The 16383-nt window shown below is 47.9% G+C and overlaps 1 protein-coding gene across 1 annotated transcript in view; it reads right to left on the bottom strand.

Moving 5' to 3' along the window:
- The window catches only part of myo18b (myosin XVIIIB), a 59841-nt gene that overhangs the window by 16100 nt on the left and 27358 nt on the right, over positions 1-16383 (bottom strand). The window contains exons 23-24 of the mRNA XM_031802650.1: positions 8569-8679; positions 3210-3314 (exon numbers count right to left, since the gene is read on the bottom strand). Coding sequence (XP_031658510.1) covers positions 3210-3314; positions 8569-8679 — 216 coding nt within the window. The remainder of the gene's footprint in view (positions 1-3209; positions 3315-8568; positions 8680-16383) is intronic.

Below are 16383 nucleotides of genomic sequence, written 5' to 3'. Positions count from 1 at the left end.
CTAACACAAGAGCCTAGCACAAGAGCCTAACACAAGATCCTAACATAAGAGCCTAGCACAATAGCCTAGCACAAGAGCCTAACACAAGACCCTAACACTCACAGCAATCCATAAGTGGGTGTTTCTATAAACTAGCGTACTAGTGAGAATTTTCTACACTGGACAACTTGTTTCAGCTGTTGATAAGTCATTGATAATAATTTGCCATTTTTGTTCATGTCATTACATTAAGATATAAGAGGGATCACAGCTATATTCAATACAATTCACTAGTTGATTTAAATCCTTTATCATAGGATAAACACGAGAGCCTAACACGAGAGCCTAACATGAGAGCCTAACACGAGAGCCTAACACGAGAGCCTAGCACGAGAGCCTAACACGAGAGCCTAACACGAGAGCCTAGCACAAGAGCCTAACACAAGATCCTAACATAAGAGCCTAGCACAATAGCCTAGCACAAGAGCCTAACACAAGACCCTAACATAAGAGCCTAACATAAGAGCCTAACATAAGAGCCAAACACATGAGCCTAACACAAGAGCCTAACACAAGAGCCTAACACAAGAGCCTAACACAAGAGCCTAACACAAGAGCCTAACACGAGAGCATAGCACAAGAGCCTAACACGAGAGCCTAACACAAGAGCCTAGCACAAGAGCCTAACACAAGATCCTAACATAAGAGCCTAGCACAATAGCCTAGCACAAGAGCCGAACACAAGACCCTAACATAAGAGCCTAACATAAGAGCCTAACATAAGAGCCAAACACAAGAGCCTAACACAAGAGCCTAGCACAAGAGCCTAACACAAGAGCTTAACACGAGAGCCTAACACGAGAGCCTAACACGAGAGCCTAACACGAGAGCCTAACACAAGAGCCTAACACAAGAGCCTAGCACAAGACCCTAACATAAGAGCCTAGCACAATAGCCTAGCAAAAGAGCCTAACACAAGACCCTAACATAAGAGCCTAACATAAGAGCCTAACATAAGAGCCAAACACAAGAGCCTAGCACAAGAGCCTAACACAAGAGCCTAACACAAGAGCCTAACACAAGAGCCTAACACAAGAGCCTAGCACAAGAGCCTAGCACAAGAGCCTAACACAAGACCCTAACACAAGAGCCTAACATAAGAGCCTAACACAAGAGCCGAACACAAGGGCCGAACACAAGAGCCGAACACGAGAGCCTAACACGAGAGCCTAACACGAGAGCCTAACACGAGAGCCTAACACGTGAGCCTAGCACGAGAGCCTAACACGAGAGCCTAACTCGAGAGCCTAACTCGAGAGCCTAACACGAGAGCCTAACACGAGAGCCTAACATGAGAGCCTAGCACAAGAGCCTAACACAAGACCCTAACATAAGAGCCTAACACAATACCCTAACACAAGAGCCTAACACAAGAGCCTAACACAAGAGCCTAACACGAGAGCCTAACACAAGAGCCTAGCACAAGAGCCTAACACAAGACCCTAACATAAGAGCCTAGCACAATAGCCTAGCACAAGAGCCTAACACAAGAGCCTAACACAAGAGCCTAACACAAGAGCCTAACACAAGAGCCTAACACGAGAGCATAGCACAAGAGCCTAACACGAGAGCCTAACACAAGAGCCTAGCACAAGAGCCTAACACAAGATCCTAACATAAGAGCCTAGCACAATAGCCTAGCACAAGAGCCTAACACAAGACACTAACACTCACAGCAATCCATAAGTGGGTGTTTCTATAAACTAGCGTACTAGTGAGAATTTTCTACACTGGACAACTTGTTTCAGCTGTTGATAAGTCATTGATAATAATTTGCCATTTTTGTTCATGTCATTACATTAAGATATAAGAGGGATCACAGCTATATTCAATACAATTCACTAGTTGATTTAAATCCTTTATCATAGGATAAACACGAGAGCCTAACACGAGAGCCTAACACGAGAGCCTAACACGAGAGCCTAACACGAGAGCCTAGCACGAGAGCCTAACACGAGAGCCTAACACGAGAGCCTAGCACAAGAGCCTAACACGAGAGCCTAACACAAGAGCCTAGCACAAGAGCCTAGCACAAGAGCCTAACACAAGATCCTAACATAAGAGCCTAGCACAATAGCCTAGCACAAGAGCCTAACACAAGAGCCTAACACAAGAGCCTAACACAAGATCCTAACATAAGAGCCTAGCACAATAGCCTAGCACAAGAGCCTAGCACAAGAGCCTAACACAAGATCCTAACATAAGAGCCTAGCACAATAGCCTAGCACAAGAGCCTAACACAAGACCCTAACATAAGAGCCAAACACATGAGCCTAACACAAGAGCCTAACACAAGAGCCTAACACAAGAGCCTAACACAAGAGCCTAGCACAAGAGCCTAACACAAGATCCTAACATAAGAGCCTAGCACAATAGCCTAGCACAAGAGCCTAACACAAGACACTAATAGTGAATTGTATTGAATATAGCTGTGATCCCTCTTATATCTTAATGTAATGACATGAACAAAAATGGCAAATTATTATCAATGACTTATCAACAGCTGAAACAAGTTGTCCAGTGTAGAAAATTCTCACTAGTACGCTAGTTTATAGAAACACCCACTTATGGATTGCTGTGAGTGAGTTAGTGGGGCTGATGCATTGAACATGGGGAGACAGAAACAGACTCTACATCTCCCTGCAGTGACAGAGTGATGAGGTGTTGTGGAAGCTTTAGGCTGCCTGCTATATTGGGTTTCTTTGTATTGCCTGTTGGTAGAAGTGACATGCTGAATTCATCTCCCTGAGAGCATTACACTGGAAAAAATCTATACTGCCCCACTGCCTGGATTGGAACACACACACACAGGCGCGCACACACACACACACACACACACACACACAGACAGACACACACACACAGACACGCACACACTCGCCGCCGAGAGGCACGTCAATAGAAAGACCAGCCTGATTCGACAGCACTTTGAGATTGACTTTGTGCAACAGTGAGTGTGTGTGTCTCTCTGTGTCTCTATCTGTGTGTGTGTGTGTGTGTGTGTGTGTGTGTGTGTGTGTGTGTGTATGCGTCAATGTGTGTGTGTGTCTACGTGCATGCGCTCTGTGTGTATGTATGTGTGTGTGTATGTACTGAGTTTGCGTGTTTGTGTGTGTGTATTATGTACCATGTGTGTGTGTGCGTGCATCTGTGCATGTGTCTGTGTGTACCTGGTCACAAAGTGTAGCTATGAGTCCCTCCAGGTCGTGTTTCTCATGAACAACCATCTGTTTCTCTTCATACTCTTGTTCCAGCTGCATCTCTAGCTGACGAAGCTACAAGGAAATAAAAACAAACGTATTACAATTACAGTAAATAAGCAAAGGAACCAGGTGTTTTACAGGACGTAGTGGAACCAGGTGTTTTACAGGACGTAGTGGAACCAGGTGTTTACAGGACGTAGTGGAACCAGGTGTTTTACAGGACGTAGTGGAACCAGGTGTTTTACAGGATGTAGTGGAACCAGGTGTTTTACAGGACGTAGTGGAACCCGGTGTTTTACAGGACGTAGTGGAAACAGGTGTTTTACAGGACGTAGTGGAACCAGGTGTTTTACAGGACGTAGTGGAAACAGGTGTTTTACAGGACGTAGTGGAACCAGGTGTTTTACAGGACGTAGTGGAACGAGGTGTTTTACAGGACGTAGTGGAACCAGGTGTTTTACAGGACGTAGTGGAACCAGGTGTTTTACAGGACGTAGTGGAACCAGGTGTTTTACAGGACGTAGTGGAACCAGGTGTTTTCAGGACGTAGTGGAACCAGGTGTTTTACAGGACGTAGTGGAACCAGGTGTTTTACAGGACGTAGAGGAACCAGGTGTTTTTTATAGGACGTAGAGGAACCAGGTGTTTTACAGGACGTAGTGGAAACAGGTGTTTTACAGGACGTAGTGGAACCAGGTGTTTTACAGGACGTAGTGGAACCAGGTGTTTTACAGGACGTAGTGGAACCAGGTGTTTTACAGGACGTAGTGGAACCAGGTGTTTTACAGGACGTAGAGGAACCAGGTGTTTTACAGGACGTAGTGGAACCAGGTGTTTTACAGGACGTAGTGGAACCAGGTGTTTTACAGGACGTAGTGGAACCAGGTGTTTTACAGGACGTAGTGGAACCAGGTGTTTTACAGGACGTAGTGGAACCAGGTGTTTTACAGGACGTAGTGGAACCAGGTGTTTTACAGGACGTAGTGGAACCAGGTGTTTTACAGGACGTAGTGGAACCAGGTGTTTTACAGGACGTAGAGGAACCAGGTGTTTTTTATAGGACGTAGAGGAACCAGGTGTTTTACAGGACGTAGTGGAAACAGGTGTTTTACAGGACGTAGTGGAAACAGGTGTTTTACAGGACGTAGTGGAACCAGGTGTTTTACAGGACGTAGTGGAAACAGGTGTTTTACAGGACGTAGTGGAAACAGGTGTTTTACAGGACGTAGAGGAACCAGGTGTTTTACAGGACGTAGTGGAACCAGGTGTTTACAGGACGTAGTGGAACCAGGTGTTTTACAGGACGTAGTGGAACCAGGTGTTTTACAGGACGTAGTGGAACCAGGTGTTTTACAGGACGTAGTGGAAACAGTGTTTTACAGGACGTAGTGGAACCAGTTGTTTTACAGGACGTAGTGGAACCAGGTGTTTTACAGGACGTAGTGGAACCAGGTGTTTTACAGGACGTAGTGGAACCAGGTGTTTTACAGGACGTAGTGGAAACAGGTGTTTTACAGGACGTAGTGGAAACAGGTGTTTTACAGGACGTAGTGGAAACAGGTGTTTTACAGGACGTAGTGGAACCAGGTGTTTTACAGGACGTAGTGAACCAGGTGTTTTACAGGACGTAGTGGAACCAGGTGTTTTACAGGACGTAGTGGAAACAGGTGTTTTACAGGACGTAGTGGAAACAGGTGTTTTACAGGACGTAGTGGAAACAGGTGTTTTACAGGACGTAGTGGAAACAGGTGTTTTACAGGACGTAGTGGAACCAGGTGTTTTACAGGACGTAGTGGAAACAGGTGTTTTACAGGACGTAGTGGAACCAGGTGTTTTACAGGACGTAGTGGAACCAGGTGTTTTACAGGACGTAGTGGAACCAGGTGTTTTACAGGACGTAGTGGAACCAGGTGTTTTACAGGACGTAGTGGAACCAGGTGTTTTACAGGACGTAGTGGAACCAGGTGTTTTACAGGACGTAGTGGAACCAGGTGTTTTACAGGACATAGTGGAACCAGGTGTTTTACAGGACGTAGAGGAACCAGGTGTTTTTTATAGGACGTAGAGGAACCAGGTGTTTTACAGGACGTAGTGGAAACAGGTGTTTTACAGGACGTAGTGGAAACAGGTGTTTTACAGGACGTAGTGGAACCAGGTGTTTTACAGGACGTAGTGGAAACAGGTGTTTTACAGGACGTAGTGGAAACAGGTGTTTTACAGGACGTAGAGGAACCAGGTGTTTTACAGGACGTAGTGGAACCAGGTGTTTTACAGGACGTAGTGGAACCAGGTGTTTTACAGGACGTAGTGGAACCAGGTGTTTTACAGGACGTAGTGGAACCAGGTGTTTTACAGGACGTAGTGGAAACAGTGTTTTACAGGACGTAGTGGAACCAGTTGTTTTACAGGACGTAGTGGAACCAGGTGTTTTACAGGACGTAGTGGAAACAGGTGTTTTACAGGACGTAGTGGAACCAGGTGTTTTACAGGACGTAGTGGAACCAGGTGTTTTACAGGACGTAGTGGAAACAGGTGTTTTACAGGACGTAGTGGAAACAGGTGTTTTACAGGACGTAGTGGAACCAGGTGTTTTACAGGACGTAGTGGAAACAGGTGTTTTACAGGACGTAGTGGAAACAGGTGTTTTACAGGACGTAGTGGAACCAGGTGTTTTACAGGACGTAGTGGAAACAGGTGTTTTACAGGACGTAGTGGAAACAGGTGTTTTACAGGACGTAGTGGAACCAGGTGTTTTACAGGACGTAGTGGAACCAGGTGTTTTACAGGACGTAGTGGAACCAGGTGTTTTACAGGACGTAGTGGAAACAGGTGTTTTACAGGACGTAGTGGAACCAGGTGTTTTACAGGACGTAGAGGAACCAGGTGTTTTACAGGACGTAGTGGAACCAGGTGTTTTACAGGACGTAGTGGAACCAGGTGTTTTACAGGACGTAGTGGAACCAGGTGTTTTACAGGACGTAGTGGAAACAGGTGTTTTACAGGACATAGTGGAACCAGGTGTTTTACAGGACGTAGTGGAAACAGGTGTTTTACAGGACGTAGTGGAACCAGGTGTTTTACAGGACGTAGTGGAACCAGGTGTTTTACAGGACGTAGTGGAACCAGGTGTTTTACAGGACGTAGAGGAACCAGGTGTTTTACAGGACGTAGAGGAACCAGGTGTTTTACAGGACGTAGTGGAACCAGGTGTTTTACAGGACGTAGTGGAACCAGGTGTTTTACAGGACGTAGTGGAACCAGGTGTTTTACAGGACGTAGTGGAACCAGGTGTTTTACAGGACGGGACGTAGTGGAAACAGGTGTTTTACAGGACGTAGTGGAACCAGGTGTTTTACAGGACGTAGTGGAACCAGGTGTTTACAGGACGTAGTGGAAACAGGTGTTTTACAGGACGTAGTGGAACCAGGTGTTTTACAGGACGTAGTGGAACCAGGTGTTTTACAGGACGTAGTGGAAACAGGTGTTTTACAGGACGTAGTGGAAACAGGTGTTTTACAGGACGTAGTGGAACCAGGTGTTTTACAGGACGTAGTGGAACCAGGTGTTTTACAGGACGTAGTGGAACCAGGTGTTTTACAGGACGTAGTGGAAACAGGTGTTTTACAGGACGTAGTGGAACCAGGTGTTTACAGGACGTAGAGGAACCAGGTGTTTTACAGGACGTAGTGGAAACAGGTGTTTTACAGGACGTAGTGGAACCAGGTGTTTTACAGGACGTAGTGGAACCAGGTGTTTTACAGGACGTAGTGGAACCAGGTGTTTTACAGGACGTAGTGGAAACAGGTGTTTTACAGGACGTAGTGGAACCAGGTGTTTTACAGGACGTAGAGGAACCAGGTGTTTTACAGGACGTAGTGGAACCAGGTGTTTTACAGGACGTAGTGGAACCAGGTGTTTTACAGGACGTAGTGGAACCAGGTGTTTTACAGGACGTAGTGGAAACAGGTGTTTTACAGGACGTAGTGGAAACAGGTGTTTTACAGGACGTAGTGGAACCAGGTGTTTTACAGGACGTAGTGGAAACAGGTGTTTTACAGGACGTAGTGGAACCAGGTGTTTTACAGGACGTAGTGGAACCAGGTGTTTTACAGGACGTAGAGGAACCAGGCGTTTTACAGGACGTAGAGGAACCAGGTGTTTTACAGGACGTAGTGGAACCAGGTGTTTTACAGGACGTAGTGGAACCAGGTGTTTTACAGGACGTAGTGGAACCAGGTGTTTTACAGGACGTAGTGGAACCAGGTGTTTTACAGGACGTAGTGGAACAGGTGTTTTACAGGACGTAGTGGAACCAGGTGTTTTACAGGACGTAGTGGAACCAGGTGTTTTACAGGACGTAGTGGAAACAGGTGTTTTACAGGACGTAGTGGAAACAGGTGTTTTACAGGACGTAGTGGAACCAGGTGTTTTACAGGACGTAGTGGAAACAGGTGTTTTACAGGACGTAGTGGAACCAGGTGTTTTACAGGACGTAGTGGAAACAGGTGTTTTACAGGACGTAGTGGAACCAGGTGTTTTACAGGACGTAGAGGAACCAGGTGTTTTACAGGACGTAGTGGAACCAGGTGTTTTACAGGTCGTAGTGGAACCAGGTGTTTTACAGGACGTAGTGGAACCAGGTGTTTTACAGGACGTAGTGGAACCAGGTGTTTTACAGGACGTAGTGGAACCAGGTGTTTTACAGGACGTAGTGGAACCAGGTGTTTTACAGGACGTAGAGGAACCAGGTGTTTTACAGGACGTAGTGGAACCAGGTGTTTTACAGGACGTAGTGGAACCAGGTGTTTTACAGGACGTAGTGGAACCAGGTGTTTTACAGGACGTAGTGGAACCAGGTGTTTTACAGGACGTAGTGGAACCAGGTGTTTTACAGGACGTAGTGGAACCAGGTGTTTTACAGGACGTAGTGGAACCAGGTGTTTTACAGGACGTAGTGGAACCAGGTGTTTTACAGGACGTAGAGGAACCAGGTGTTTTACAGGACGTAGTGGAACCAGGTGTTTTACAGGATGTAGTGGAACCATGTTCAACCGTTAAACAAAGGAACCAGGTGTTTAACATATGCTTGATGTAGATTATTGATCTCCTCATACTAACCCTGGCTGTCGTAAAACATCTCTATAGTGGTGAGATCAGGGCCGTACAGTACTTAAGTAAAAAATACTTTAATGTCGTTTTTAGGGTATATTGTACTCAGGTATGACATTTGGGTACTTTTTCCACCACTGTTCATAATAAGTTGACAGTCAGTAACTGTTCTAACCTAAGCAGTGGTCCCATTCTGTGGTCAGTAGCGGTCACCTACCCGTCTCTGGGAGGACTTGTGTACGTCCTCTAACTCCTCCTCTTTATCCTCCAGCTCTTTAAGATGAATCTGTTTCATTCTCTCCATCTCCATCTCAAAACGCAGGTGCACCTAGAGGAAGATAGGTGGAAGAAGAGAGGTGTAGAAAGAGGAAGAGGTGGAGAAAGAGGAAGAGAGGGGGGAAGAGGAAGAGAGGTGGAGAAAGAGGAAGAGAGAAGGAGAAAGGGAAGAGAGGTGGAGAAAGAGGAAGCGAGGTGGAGAAAGAGGAAGCGAGGTGGAGAAAGAGGAAGAGAGGTGGAGAAAGAGGAAGAGGTGGAGAAAGAGGAAGAGCGGTGGAGAAGAGGAAGAGAGATGGAGAAGAGGAAGAGAGGTGGAGAAGAGGAAGAGAGTTGGAGAAATAGGAAGAGAGGTGGAGAAAGAGGAAGAGAGGTAGAGGAAGAGAGGGGGGAAGAGGAAGAGAGGTGGAGAAATATGAAGAGAGGTGGAGAAAGAGGAAGAGAGGTGGAGAAAGAGGAAGAGAGGTGGAGAAAGAGGAAGAGGTGGAGAAAGAGGAAGAGAGGTGGAGAAGAGGAAGAGGTGGAGAAGAGGAAGAGAGGCGGGAAGAGGAAGAGAAGTGGAGAAAGAGGAAGAGAGGGTGGAGAAAGAGGAAGAGAGGTAGAGGAAGAGAGGGGGGAAGAGGAAGAGAAGTGGAGAAAGAGGAAGAGAGATGGAGAAGAGGAAGAGAGGGGGGAAGAGGAAGAGAAGTGGAGAAAGAGGAAGAGAGATGGAAAAAGAGGAAGAGAGGTAGAGGAAGAGAGGGGGAAGAGGAAGAGAGGTGTAGAAAGAGGAAGAGAGGTGGAGAAAGAGGAGGAGAGATGGAGAGGAGGAAGATTGGTGGAGAAGAGGAAGAGAGTTGGAGAAATAGGAAGAGCGGTGGAGAAGAGGAAGAGAGGGGGGAAGAGGAAGAGAGATGGAGAAGAGGAAGAGAGGCGGGAAGAGGAAGAGAAGTGGAGAAAGAGGAAGAGAGGTGGAGAAAGAGGAAGAGGTGGAGAAGAGGAAGAGAGGTGGGAAGGGGAAGAGAAGTGGAGAAAGAGGAAGAGAGGTGGAGAAAGAGGAAGAGAGGTAAAGGAAGAGAGGTGGGAAGAGGAAGAGAAGTGGAGAAAGAGGAAGAGGGGTGGAGAAAGAGGAAGAGAGGTGGAGAAAGAGGAAGAGAGGTGGAGAAAGAGGAAGAGAGATGGAGAAGAGGAAGAGAGGGGGGAAGAGGAAGGGAGGTGGAGAAAGAGGAAGAGAGATGGAGAAGAGGAAGAGAGGGGGGAAGAGGAAGAGAGGGAGAAATATGAAGAGAGGTGGAGAAAGAGGCAGAGAGGTGGAGAAATAGGAAGATAGGTGTAGAAGAGGAAGAGAGATGGAGAAGAGGAAGAGAGTGGGGAAGAGGAAGAGATGTGAAGAAGAGGAAGAGAGGTGGAGAAAGAGGAAGAGAGGCGGAGAAAGAGGAAGAGGTGGAGAAAGAGAGGTGGAGAAGAGGAAGAGAGATGGAGAAGAGGAAGAGAGGTGGAGAAGAGGAAGAGAGTTGGAGAAATAGGAAGAGAGATGGAGAAAGAGGAAGAGGTGGAGAAGAGGAAGAGAGGGGGAAGAGGAAGAGAGGTGGAGAAAGAGGAAGAGAGGTAGAGGAAGAGAGGGGGGAAGAGGAAGAGAAGTGGAGAAAGAGGCATAAAGGTGGAGAAAGAGGAAGAGAGATGGAGAAGAGGAAGAGAGGGGGAAGAGTAAGGGAGGTGGAGAAAGAGGAAGAGAGGTGGAGAAGAGGAAGAGAGGGGGGAAGAGGAAGAGAGGGGGAGAAATATGAAGAGAGGTGGAGAAAGAGGAAGAGAGGTGGAGAAGAGGAAGAGAGTTGGAGAAATAGGAAGAGAAGGGGGAAGAGGAAGAGAAGTGGAGAAATAGGTAGAGAGGTGGAGAAGAGGAAGAGAGGTGGAGAAGAGGAAGAGAGTTGGAGAAATAGGAAGAGAGATGGAGAAAGAGGAAGAGAGGTGGAGAAAGAGGAAGGGAGGTGGAGAAAGAGGAAGAGAGGTGGAGAAAGAGGAAGAGAGGTGGAGAAAGGGAAGAGAGGTGGAGAAAGAGGAAGAGAGATGGAGAAGAGGAAGAGAGGGGGAAGAGGAAGAGAGGTGGGGAAATATGAAGAGAGGTGGAGAAAGAGGAAGAGAGGTGGAGAAAGAGGAAGAGGTGGAGAAAGAGGAAGAGAGGTGGAGAAAGAGGAAGAGAGATGGAGAAGAGGAAGAGAGGTGGAGAAATAGGAAGAGAGGTGGAGAAGAGGGATAGAGATGGAGAAATATGAAGAGAGGTGGAGAAAGAGGAAGAGAGGTGGAGAAAGAGGAAGAGCGGTGGAGAAGAGGAAGAGAGATGGAGAAGAGGAAGAGAGGTGGAGAAGAGGAAGAGAGTTGGAGAAATAGGAAGAGAGGTAGAGGAAGAGGAAGAGAGGTAGAGGAAGAGAGGGGGGAAGAGGAAGAGAGTAGGAGAAATATGAAGAGAGGTGGAGAAAGAGGAAGAGGTGGAGAAAGAGGAAGAGAGGTGTAGAAGAGGAAGAGGTGGAGAAGAGGAAGAGAGGCGGGAAGAGGAAGAGAAGTGGAGAAGAGGAAGAGAGGTGGAGAAAGAGGAAGAGAGGTAGAGGAAGAGAGGGGGGAAGAGGAAGAGAAGTGGAGAAAGAGGAAGAGAGATGGAGAAGAGGAAGAGAGGGGGAAGAGGAAGAGAAGTGGAGAAAGAGGAAGAGAGATGGAAAAAGAGGAAGAGAGGTAGAGGAAGAGAGGGGGAAGAGGAAGAGAGGTGTAGAAAGAGGAAGAGAGGTGGAGAAAGAGGAGGAGAGATGGAGAGGAGGAAGATTGGTGGAGAAGAGGAAGAGAGTTGGAGAAAATAGGAAGAGCGGTGGAGAAGAGGAAGAGAGGGGGGAAGAGGAAGAGAGATGGAGAAGAGGAAGAGAGGCGGGAAGAGGAAGAGAAGTGGAGAAAGAGGAAGAGAGGTGGAGAAAGAGGAAGAGGTGGAGAAGAGGAAGAGAGGTGGGAAGGGGAAGAGAAGTGGAGAAAGAGGAAGAGAGGTGGAGAAAGAGGAAGAGAGGTAAAGGAAAGAGGTGGGAAGAGGAAGAGAAGTGGAGAAAGAGGAAGAGGGGTGGAGAAAGAGGAAGAGAGGTGGAGAAAGAGGAAGAGAGGTGGAGAAAGAGGAAGAGAGATGGAGAAGAGGAAGAGAGGGGGGAAGAGGAAGGGAGGTGGAGAAGAGGAAGAGAGATGGAGAAGAGGAAGAGAGGGGGGAAGAGGAAGAGAGGGAGAAATATGAAGAGAGGTGGAGAAAGAGGCAGAGAGGTGGAGAAATAGGAAGATAGGTGTAGAAGGAGAAGAGATGGAGAAGAGGAAGAGAGTGGGGAAGAGGAAGAGATGTGAAGAAAGAGGAAGAGAGGTGGAGAAAGAGGAAGAGAGGCGGAGAAAGAGGAAGAGGTGGAGAAAGAGAGGTGGAGAAGAGGAAGAGAGATGGAGAAGAGGAAGAGAGGTGGAGAAGAGGAAGAGAGTTGGAGAAATAGGAAGAGAGATGGAGAAAGAGGAAGAGGTGGAGAAGAGGAAGAGAGGGGGAAGAGGAAGAGAGGTGGAGAAAGAGGAAGAGAGGTAGAGGAAGAGAGGGGGAAGAGGAAGAGAAGTGGAGAAAGAGGCATAAAGGTGGAGAAAGAGGAAGAGAGATGGAGAAGAGGAAGAGAGGGGGAAGAGTAAGGGAGGTGGAGAAAGAGGAAGAGAGGTGGAGAAGAGGAAGAGAGGGGGGAAGAGGAAGAGAGGGGGAGAAATATGAAGAGAGGTGGAGAAAGAGGAAGAGAGGTGGAGAAGAGGAAGAGAGTTGGAGAAATAGGAAGAGAAGGGGAAGAGGAAGAGAAGTGGAGAAATAGGTAGAGAGGTGGAGAAGAGGAAGAGAGGTGGAGAAGAGGAAGAGAGTTGGAGAAATAGGAAGAGAGATGGAGAAAGAGGAAGAGAGGTGGAGAAAGAGGAAGGGAGGTGGAGAAAGAGGAAGAGAGGTGGAGAAAGAGGAAGAGAGGTGGAGAAAGGGAAGAGAGGTGGAGAAAGAGGAAGAGAGATGGAGAAGAGGAAGAGAGGGGGAAGAGGAAGAGAGGTGGGGAAATATGAAGAGAGGTGGAGAAAGAGGAAGAGAGGTGGAGAAAGAGGAAGAGGTGGAGAAAGAGGAAGAGAGGTGGAGAAAGAGGAAGAGAGATGGAGAAGAGGAAGAGAGGTGGAGAAATAGGAAGAGAGGTGGAGAAGAGGGATAGAGATGGAGAAATATGAAGAGAGGTGGAGAAAGAGGAAGAGAGGTGGAGAAAGAGGAAGAGAGGTGGAGAAAGAGGAAGAGGTGGAGAAAGAGGAAGAGCGGTGGAGAAGAGGAAGAGAGATGGAGAAGAGGAAGAGAGGTGGAGAAGAGGAAGAGAGTTGGAGAAATAGGAAGAGAGGTAGAGGAAGAGGAAGAGAGGTAGAGGAAGAGAGGGGGAAGAGGAAGAGAGTAGGAGAAATATGAAGAGAGGTGGAGAAAGAGGAAGAGGTGGAGAAAGAGGAAGAGAGGTGTAGAAGAGGAAGAGGTGGAGAAGAGGAAGAGAGGCGGGAAGAGGAAGAGAAGTGGAGAAAGAGGAAGAGAGGTGGAGATAGAGGAAGAGAGGTAGAGGAAGAGAGGAGGGAAGAGGAAGAGAAGTGGAGAAAGAGGAAGAGAGATGGAGAAGAGGAAGAGAGGGGGGAAGAGTAAGGGAGGTGGAGAAGAGGAAGAGAGGTGGAGAAGAGGAAGAGAGGGGGAAGAGGAAGAGAGGGGGAGAAATATGAAGAGAGGTGGAGAAAGAGGAAGAGAGGTGGAGAAGAGGAAGAGAGTTGGAGAAATAGGAAGAGAGGGGGAAGAGGAAGAGAAGTGGAGAAATAGGTAGAGAGGTGGAGAAGAGGAAGAGAGGTGGAGAAGAGGAAGAGAGTTGGAGAAATAGGAAGAGAGATGGAGAAGAGGAAGAGAGGTGGAGAAGAGGAAGAGAGTTGGAGAAATAGGAAAGAAGAGGTGAAGAAGAGGAAGAGAGATGGAGAAGAGGAAGAGAGGGGGGAAGAGGAAGAGAAGTGAGGAAAAGGAAGAGAGGTGGAGAAAGAGGAAGAGGTGGAGAAGAGGAAGAGAGGGGGGGAGAGGAAGAGAGATGGAGAAGAGGAAAGAGAGGGGGGAAGAGGAAGAGAAGTGGAGAAGAGGAAGAGAGGTGAAAAGAGGAAGAGAGGAAGAGAGGGGAAGAGGAAGAGAGGTGTAGAAAGAGGAAGAGAGGTGGAGAAGAGGAAGAGAGTTGGAGGAAATAGGAAGAGAGGTGGAGAAGAGGAAGAGAGGTAGAGGAAGAGAGGGGGGGGAAGAGGAAGAGAGGTGGAGAAATATGAAGAGAGGTGGAGAAAGAGGAAGAGAGGTGGAGAAAGAGGAAGAGAGGTGGAGAAAGAGGGAAGAGGTGGAGAAAAGAGGAAGAAGAGTGTAGAAGAAAGAGGTGAGAAGAGGAAGAGAGGCGGGAAGAGGAAGAGAAGTGGAGAAAGAGGAAGAGAGGTGGAGAAAGAGGAAGAGAGGTAGAGGAAGAGAGGGGGGAAGAGGAGAGAAGGAGTGGAAGAAAGAGGAAGAGAGATGGAGAAGAGGAAGAGAGGGGGGAAGAGTAAGGGAGGTGGAGGAAGAGGAAGAGAGGTGGAGAAGAGGAAGAGAGGGGGGGGAAGAGGAAGAGAGGGGGAGAAATATGAAGAGAGGTGGAGAAAGAGGAAGAGAGGTGGAGAAGAGGAAGGAGAGTTGGAGAAATAGGAAGAGAGAGGGGAAGAGGAAGAGAAGTGGAGAAATAGGTAGAGAGGTGGAGAAGAGGGAGAGAGGTGGAGAAGAGGAAGAGAGTTGGAGAAATTGCGAAGAGAGATGGAGAAGAGGAAGAGAGGTGGAGAAGAGGAAGAAGAGTTGGAGAAATAGGAGAGAGGTGAAGAAGAGGAAGAGAGATGGAGAAGAGGAAGAGAGGGGGGAAGAGGAAGAGAAGTGAGGAAGAAAAAGGAAGAGAGGTGAGAGAAAGAGCAAGAGGTGGAGAAGAGGAAGAGAGGGGGAAGAGGAAGAGAAGGGTGGTGAAAGAGGAAGATAGGTGGAGGAAAGAGGAAGAGAGGTGTTAGAAAGTGGAAGAGAGATGGAGAAGAGGAAGAGAGGGGGGAAGAGGAAGGGAGGTGGGAAAGAGGAAGAGAGGTGGAGAAAGAGGAAGAGAGATGGAGAAGAGGAAGAGAGGTGGAGAATAGGAAGAGAGGTGGAGAAGAGGGAGAGAGATGGAGAAATATGAAGAGAGGTGGAGAAAGAGGAAGAGAGGTGGAGAAAGAGGAAGAGAGGTGGAGAAAGAGGAAGAGAGGTGGAGAAGAGGAAAAGAGTTGGAGAAATAGGAAGAAAGGTGGAGAAAGAGGAAGAGAGGTAGAGGAAGAGAGGGGGGAAGAGGAAGAGAGGTGGAGAAATATGAAGAGAGGTGGAGAAAGAGGAAGAGAGGTGGAGAAAGAGGAAGAGAGGTGGAGAAAGAGGAAGAGGTGGAGAAAGAGGAAGAGAGGTGGAGAAGAGGAAGAGAGATGGAGAAGAGGAAGAGAGTTGGAGAAATAGGAAGAGCGGTGGAGAAGAGGAAGAGAGGGGGGAAGAGGAAAAGAAATGGAGAAGAAGAAGAGAGGGGGGAAGAGGAAGAGAATTGGAGAAAGAGGAAGAGAGGTGGAGAAAGAGGAAGAGAGGTAGAGGAAGAGAGGGGGGAAGAGGAAGAGAGGTGTAGAAAGAGGAAGAGAGATGGAGAGGAGGAAGAGAGGTGGAGAAGAGGAAGAGAGTTGGAGAAAGAGGAAGAGAGATGGGGAAGAGGAAGAGAGGTGGAGAAGAGGAAGAGAGTTGGAGAAATAGGAAGAGTGGTGGAGAAGAGGAAGACAGGGGGAAGAGGAAGAGAGATGGAGAAAAGGAAGAGAGGGGGGAAGAGGAAGAGAGGTGGAGAAAGAGGAAGAGAGGTGGAGAAGAGAAAGAGAGGCGGGAAGAGGAAGAGAAGTGGAGAAAGAGGAAGAGAGGTGGAGAAAGAGGAAGAGAGGTAAAGGAAGAGAGGGGGGAAGAGGAAGAGAAGTGGAGAAAGAGGAAGAGGGGTGGAGAAAGAGGAAGAGAGGTGGAGAAAGAGGAAGAGAGGTAGAGGAAGAGAGGTGTAGAAAGAGGAAGAGAGATGGAGAGGAGGAAGAGAGGTGGAGAAGAGGAAGAGAGTTGGAGAAATAGGAAGAGCGGTGGAGAAGAGGAAGAGAGGGGGGAAGAGGAAGAGAGATGGAGAAGAGGAAGAGAGGGGGGAAGAGGAAGAGAAGTGGAGAAAGAGGAAGAGAGATGGAAAAAGAGGAAGAGAGGTAGAGGAAGAGAGGGGGAAGAGGAAGAGAGGTGTAGAAAGAGGAAGAGAGGTGGAGAAAGAGGAAGAGAGATGGAGAGGAGGAAGAGAGGTGGAGAAGAGGAAGAGAGTTGGAGAAATAGGAAGAGCGGTGGAGAAGAGGAAGAGAGGGGTGAAGAGGAAGAGAGATGGAGAAGAGGAAGAGAGGCGGGGAAGAGGAAGAGAAGTGGAGAAAGAGGAAGAGAGGTGGAGAAAGAGGAAGAGGTGGAGAAGAGGAAGAGAGGTGGGAAGGGGAAGAGAAGTGGAGAAAGAGGAAGAGAGGTGGAGAAAGAGGAAGAGAGGTAAAGGAAGAGAGGGGGGAAGAGGAAGAGAAGTGGAGAAAGAGGAAGAGGGGTGGAGAAAAAGGAAGAGAGGTGGAGAAAGAGGAAGAGAGGTGGAGAAAGAGGAAGAGAGATGGAGAACAGGAAGAGAGGTGGAGAAGAGGA

Source organism: Oncorhynchus kisutch, linkage group LG23 (assembly GCF_002021735.2).
Source record: "Oncorhynchus kisutch isolate 150728-3 linkage group LG23, Okis_V2, whole genome shotgun sequence".
In the NCBI taxonomy this organism is placed as follows: Eukaryota; Metazoa; Chordata; class Actinopteri; order Salmoniformes; family Salmonidae; genus Oncorhynchus; species Oncorhynchus kisutch.
Note: the sequence above shows the minus strand (reverse complement) of the source record. Positions and strands in the feature narration are given on the sequence as shown.